Below are 7,273 nucleotides of genomic sequence, written 5' to 3' on the forward strand. Positions count from 1 at the left end.
TCAAGAAGTTTCTCATGGTTATAAATGAATATAGCTGCTTACAGTTTAAGTTATTCCTATTATTATTTTTATTATAATATTAGATTTGGAATAATATTGATACCGTATATATTTTATTTATTTATTTATTATATTATTATTTTAATACAATAGTAAATAAAATACACGTCTGGCATTGCTAATGTTTCATCATATATCCTTTATCATTAACTTACTTATGTCATTTATATTAGTAACTCATACATAATTATCTAATATATATATATTACTTGTGTTTTACTATATCCAGTTTTCATAATTATCTGTTTAAGATACTTATAACTTGAATCGCTGACGACCCTAAAACGCGACACCCAACCCCCCCTTGTGAGACCTAGCCACCATTATCATTAATTATCATCATCAACGTCTTATTTTCTCTTTTGGAACCAAACCAAGAAGAAAAAATAAGAGAAAGAGAGAAGTCGTGTGGGATTCATGGCACCTCCGAGCTTCTATTTTCGATTGCTTGAGCTCCGTAACCCCGATAAAAAATCTAAACCAATTAAATTGTTCGTATCTTCATCCTCTTCATGTTGACATCACTTTTTTTCATGAGAAGTTGACGGTGAAGATTCTGTCCCTCCATGCATGTTCGGCCAAGTGAGCCCAGAAGCGAGGTAGCCTATCTTTGACATTTTCTTCTCAGATTTCTCGGTCAAAAAGTTTCTTCACTACTTCGGTTGTGAACACAGTGAGCTAGAGGTAAGGATTGGTAATTTTTCATCGATTAAATGTTAATGTGATAAGTGATTGTTGGTGCGGATTTTGAGATATCCACAACTGAACCGGCATGTGCACCGGGTCGTCCAAGTAATACCTCAGGTAAGTGAGGGTTGATCCCATGAGGACTGATGGATTGAGCAACAATGGTCAACTGATTGGTTTATTTAGGCAACAGAAAAGTTGGCTGTGTGGGTTTTAAGAGCATTAAACAATAAATAAAGAGTAAAGAAAACAAACACTGCATTTGGTGTAAAAATCAATGAGAGAAACAATTAAGGTATCAGAGATGTTTACTTTTTCGGATCAAGTTTTCTTACCAACTATTTTAATCATGTAAGATTCATTTCATTGCAAACTTTAATTGGCTAAGCCTAAATCACTTAGTGATTTAGTCTCCTCTAACCTTCATCAACCGCCAATCTCTTGGTGACTTGATTCCGATTAGAGGGTTAAGTGCAAATCTAGTTTATGGTCACAAAAACCCTAATTACCCAATGCTAAACGGATTATATGTCACATATCCAGATTAGTTCAAGTAATTATCAATTTAGGAGGAATTTACTTTCAAGCTGTGTTCAGGTGAAGAACCTCTCCAAAGGGTCATAAGAACACATCTAGAATAAGGGTCATACTTTCGTTCCACCCAGATTCATAAAATTAAGAACGAAAGTAATCGTTGAAACTGAATCAGTACATTAATTAAAATAGGAAAGTAATAGTCTTAATTCGTAAAAATAAACAGACCTCCTAACCTTAACCAAGGAGGTTTAGTGACTCATGACTTACAGAGAAAACAAGGGTTCTGAAAAGTATGAAAGTGCAGAAGTGAGAAGATATCCCCTCTAAAGGGTGAATCTTTTCTCTTTTATATCTAACCCAATTTAATTTAAAAATAAAATAAAATAATAAATCCTAAAACTAAAAGATATTGTTTGTAAATAAAAATTACAAAAATAAAAAATAAGATAACTAATAAAAGCTAAATCCAACTAGAGATCCTCCAAGAGTGTGGGCTTGGCTCGGATGCCTAGCGCTAAATGCTAGTTGGGCGTTTAGCGCCCATAATGGATAGCAACGTTTCTGTCTTGTGCTGGTTGCTGGTGCTAAACAACAGCTTGGCGTTTAGCGCCCAACAGGGTTGCTCCAATTCTTCTCTTTTTCGCACAAAACTCTACCAACTTGCCCCAAATTTCACCTGAAATCATAAAAACACTAAAACAACTTAAAGTGGCATCCAAAGAGGATTTTTGCACTAAAACATAATAAAACTTAATGAATTCTAACTAAAAACAACTAGAAATAAAGAAAAAATGGGTACAAGATGCTCACACATCAATTGTTGGTTTGATTGATTATTAGTTGAGTTTCATTAAGTTTATGTTAAAATTTTGTTGAATTATTATCGTTGCTTGTGAATTATGGTTTGGCCATGAGGAACAGTCCAGCTGGGGTAGTTTTGTCGATTTTAGGGCTGTTGTGAATGAGAATTATTAATAAGAATTCATGAGGTTTGATAACCGAGAGATTAACTAAAAAACTGTGAAAAATCATTAACTGCAAAATTCGAAAACGGATTAAAAATCATATATATTTCGAACAAAATACAAGAAAGGGATTTTTGAGTTTTAAGAGCTGTGTTTGTCTCCAACATAAAATTATTATTTTGAGAATAAAACTATATTTTGGTAAGAATTTTGGTTGATCTTATAATTAAATAAGTTTAGGCATATTTTGAGTAAAAAGTAAGTGTTCAGGAGTGACACTACAAAAAAAAGATTAAAATGGCATTTATATTACGGCGGTTTTAAAAAACCGCCATAATGTTTAGATATTATGGCATTTTATGGTGATGCCATAATTAATTTGCATAAAATGGCGTTTTTGGTGATTCTAGTCCGCCATGATCAAAACCCATTATTTGAAAAAGAAGGCCCAAATAAAACCCTTCCCCCAACAACGGAAAACCCTAACCCAAAAACCCATTCCTGAAACTAACGCGTGCTGCCACCAAACCCAAAAATGAAGACCTGTGCTCTGCTCCGGTGACGATCTGTTCCAGCGGCTGCTCCGATGGCGATCTGCTCCAGCGACTAATTTGGAGATGATCTTCTTAGCGGCGTAATCTTCCGACGAGATTGTGTGCTCTCTCAAGCGACGATCTCCTCTAGCAGGTTCTCCTCCGGCGGCGCGTTCACCTCCAGCTACAATCTCTGTGTGAGAGCAAGGTTGATCTTCTTTTTCTCTCTCAATTTTCTACTGTTGTCAAAAATACCTAAAAGTTTGAAATGAAAAATCAAGTTGTAGAAACTTCATAAAACTACGAGATCTATTGCGCAAGTGTTTCCTCCGATGATCTTCTTCGGCAGCGATCTCCTCCATCAACACTTCTCTTCCATTGATGAGATCTGTTGCGTAAGTGTTTCCTACGGCGTCGAGTTGTGTTCTGCGATTTCTCCATCTCCATCGAGCTTCATTAAGCATCTAGGTTAGTGTACAAATTTGCATTATTCTTCTGTTTACTCATAATTAGTAAATATGCCATGTTCTATGCTAACAATGACTACGTCTTTTGTTTTAATTCTAGGTTTTTTATTTTCTTCCTTGTCAGAAGAAATTGGAGGTGAGGCATTTACTAAATTTTCTTCTAATTTTATTTGTATCTATGTTAGATGATTATGGATTATGATGATATCATGTTTGAGCTCCCTTCTCTATTCTATTCTTCTTCCTTCTGTTCTATTATGATGATATCTTGTAAATTTGTATATTTGTTAGTTTTAATAATGTTGATTTTTGACTTTTGTAATTGATCAAATATATAGGTACTTCTATTACTAAATTATTTTATTTCATTCTATGTGATTTTCCACTGTATCTCCCAAAACTTGCTTGTGTTGCGAGAATAGTTGAGCATTATAGAAAATGAAGATGTTCATACAATGCATGATGATGTGTATATGTTCAAGTAAGTGCCAAAGTATCTCAATTAAAAGTATTTTTTATGACTAATTTCTTTCTTTTTGTGATATACTTGTTTATTTAAATTCTGAAATGTTCTCCTTGAGGACTGATGTTAATAAAGAGAAAAAAGAAGAAAAAAGTATAACGATTAATTAATTAATTGATGGATCTTCTTCTTGTTTTTTTTTTTTTTTTTAATGTGTCAAGTTTAAGTTTGTGAAACTGACAGAAATAACTCATGTAGAACTATGGCTTGATTTTGAAATATATTTTTAATGCTTTGAAAGCTTTTTGAGCACTTGAAGAAATATCTTGGTACCAAGCATGAATTAGATGGAGGATTTACACGGTCTCTCATTCATAGAACAGAAGACAAGTCAAAGGCATCTAGTAGGGGAATGATTAATATAATAATATCAGTTAGTAAAATGTACATATACTTTTGAGTCTGTGAATTTAGAAATGTATCTCCTTGCTAAACCTATTCAACTAAATAGACTAGTTAGTCCTTTAAATTTTAGCTTGAGTATTAGCGGCAAGTGATAATCTTATTAGTCAAGTATGCTTTGAGTCTTGGTTTTATAATTCTATATACAGATTTAGATTTGAAATTTTCTCATTGCAAAGGGAACTAGCAGACAAGGTAGCAGCAGCTAGATTCCTAGTTGTAGTTCCTGATCTCCTGTATGGTGACTACTTTAGTTATGATCCTCAATTTGATAGAGAAGGATGGTTGAAGAAACATGGAGAGGTTAGTTGTAACTTTTACCATTAGAACATGTTTATTATGTAAAGCAAAATCCAAAAGTTGAATTTTCTGACCATGCTTTTGGCATGTTTGTACTTTTAGGCTAAGGAATGTGAAGGCACCAAACCTATTATTTGTTTTTTATTGGTTTGCTGCTGCTGCTGCTTGTTTTCTTGATGTGCCCTGACACATGATAAAGTTATCCAAGTCTTCCTAGAAAAAGATGCAAAATTTAAATTCTTAATGCATTTGTTCTACATCTATTGAAGTAAATTATTTAAAATTTTCAATTACTAGCAACCTTTAACTTGTTAGCTAAACCCAAAATTAAGTTCTAAAGTAATTGACTACTAGCTAGGAATGTGAATGGATGCTGAAAGTTAAATTTTTGTGTGCAGAGGAATGTGATTATTTTAGTGGGGACGGGGTCCCCAATCCTTTGGGACCATTTTATACCAATGAAACTTGCAGCCACATTGAATCTCATCAGAATTGTTTGAAGAATGGAAAGCCTGATAGATAATTTTTGTATTTGAGATGGGCTCCAAGAGGCTATGAGTTACCCCTATTTGATGCAGGGAAGTTTCTCAACATGATGCATGGCAAAGTGTGGGCGTTGATTGGCGATTCCATATCCTGCGATCTTGTGCAGTCGTTGATATACATTCTTTCAACGATATGTATTTTATTTTGCACTGGCAAATAGCATATTAGCTTTTCACATATGGATTTTGCTCTAACTATCAATCCAGGATTGTCTTATTTTCTTGGTTAAGAGAATAAAAGTTTGTATCCATTCTTTTGGGGTCCATTGGTTTTTACAATATTTATGATTTCCCTTGATGTTTTCTTCTATGATTAAGGGCATCAATTATAACCTGCACTTTAGAATTTTATTATTTTCCATGATCAGAATCTTTATCTTAGCATCATCTCATTTAGATTGTGGAAACTTCTGCTTGGTTTATGCAAGCATCATATAAAGGTTATGCTAACTTTTGAGAAAATTAATGCGACCTCCACTTTTAACTGTTTAAGTAAGGTTTATTTATGTTGAAAATGCTGGTTTATATTTTAATGGAATTATAGTTCTTTACAACTTTTTCTTAAAAGAAATTAAGTACTTCTATCTATACTTTTGATTAAAAGCAAAGCGAAACAAACGACAAATAATAATCAGAGTATTCAATCTTGTTTGGTTCAAGAGACTGGACTGGAAGGGTGAACAATTTCTTATTACAAACATTTAATAATAATGCACTTATTGCACTCCATGTGTTTGTTATTTTGCTTTTTAGAAATTGCTTTTGTTAGTTCTGTATTTGGTTTTAGCTCCTGGTTTAAGGCTTGGAGTTTGTTCTTTGTTGCATCTGAGTTTCAAAGATTTCATGATTTAACTTGAATTATGCTTGTTTAAAACTGGATAAGTTATTGGTTGCTTGAATTACATAGTATCAGCATTGGGAGTGTTGTTTTCTTTCTATGCTTTAATTATTGATCGCAGTTAATGTTTCTTGGAAGAGGATCAAACATTGTTAACCCTGCTTCTTGGAAGAGGATCAAACATATCAGGTTAGTGACATTTTCCTTTTTCTCTGGAATATGATTTACTTTTTTCAGTCTTTATGATGCTAAGGCAAGGAGAAGAAGCATAAAAAACACAAAGATAGGGATAGGCATAAGAACAAGGATAAGGAGCATAAGAAGCACAAACATCGTCACAAAGATAAAGACCGAAGCAAAGACAAGGAGAAGGACAAGGACATATGGTAGATTTTAACAATTTTTTATACACTACTATAAAATGGTCCTAGACTTGAAACAGAAGTCTCTGAGAACATAATTTTCAGAATTTTCTAAGTGTTTAGTTTGCTGTAGCCTCTTTACTTCTTAAATATAAAAGTACATGTACTAAACTGGAGACAACAATGTTAAACTTTAGCATCAAGTAGCTTCCTAGTAATTGCTAAAATATTTGTAGACTCGTGAAAGGTTTCTGTCACTGAGAAAAGGCATAAAAAGTGAAGTAGCTAATGCCCTAGAAGAGGTAAGCTTTTGTATATCTTATTTGTTTGGGACAGCTTATGTTCACACTCAACACTCGAGTATCCAATTCTTCGAACTCCTAAATGATTGGATTGAAAAGATCACAAGTGTTATTGCCTCATTGTTGAGTTCTCAGATTCCTGAAAAGGTAACTGCCAAAAACTTTTGCTTGATATGTTCCAGTGGAACTTCGTTTAACTTTGATTAATGGTGCCCAATTTTTTTAGTTATTACCTGCAAGTCCAATGGGAAGTGCTCATAACAGGTCTACCGGTGAGAGTAGTGATGAGAGAACTTTTGCGTGGTCTAGAAATTTGCGGATAAATCCTCGTTGCAAGTATAGTTTCTAAACCTTCAAAAGTCCTTTCATACAAACGTTTTGGGTGTCACAAGTAACAAACCCCTTAAAAATTGTTAACCGAGTATTCAAACCTCGCGTCGTCTTCTCAAAGAACTGCGAGGAAGTATGTTCTTATTATTGGCTATAAAGGTTGTAATCGGGGTTTAGAAGATGAGAAGCAAGTAATTTAAATGACAAGTAAAGTAAATGGCAATTAAAATAAATAAATACTGTAAAACATACTTTTGGCAAGGTAAGAGAAGTTGAGGTCCAACGTAGTTATCTCTCTCAACTATAATGAAAGTTGAATCTAAACTCCACTTGGTCAACCTTTACTAGGGCAAAGGAAAGTCAATGGACTAATTAATCTGGCCTTTGAATCCTATTTATTTCCTAAGAAAAGGTTGGGATTA

The 7,273-nt window shown here is 33.6% G+C and overlaps 1 protein-coding gene across 3 annotated transcripts in view; it reads left to right on the top strand.

Moving 5' to 3' along the window:
• LOC110272245 overlaps positions 2,687-7,273 on the top strand; it is a 5,437-nt gene continuing 850 nt past the window's right edge. Inside the window, exons 1-6 of one of the 3 annotated variants that reach the window (XM_021124230.1) lie at positions 2,688-2,990; positions 3,064-3,250; positions 3,350-3,730; positions 4,354-4,477; positions 6,456-6,668; positions 6,748-6,799. In XM_021124230.1, coding sequence (XP_020979889.1) covers positions 3,705-3,730; positions 4,354-4,477; positions 6,456-6,668; positions 6,748-6,799 — 415 coding nt within the window. In that variant the 5' untranslated portion in view covers positions 2,688-2,990; positions 3,064-3,250; positions 3,350-3,704. Of the gene's footprint in view, positions 3,251-3,349; positions 3,731-4,353; positions 4,478-4,872; positions 6,047-6,455; positions 6,669-6,747; positions 6,800-7,273 lie in introns of those variants that run through there. The other 2 variants (XR_002363339.1, XR_002363340.1) reach the window with 2 other exon arrangements.

The sequence above is a fragment of the Arachis ipaensis genome, chromosome B05, assembly GCF_000816755.2.
Source record: "Arachis ipaensis cultivar K30076 chromosome B05, Araip1.1, whole genome shotgun sequence".
NCBI lineage: Eukaryota > Viridiplantae > Streptophyta > Magnoliopsida > Fabales > Fabaceae > Arachis > Arachis ipaensis.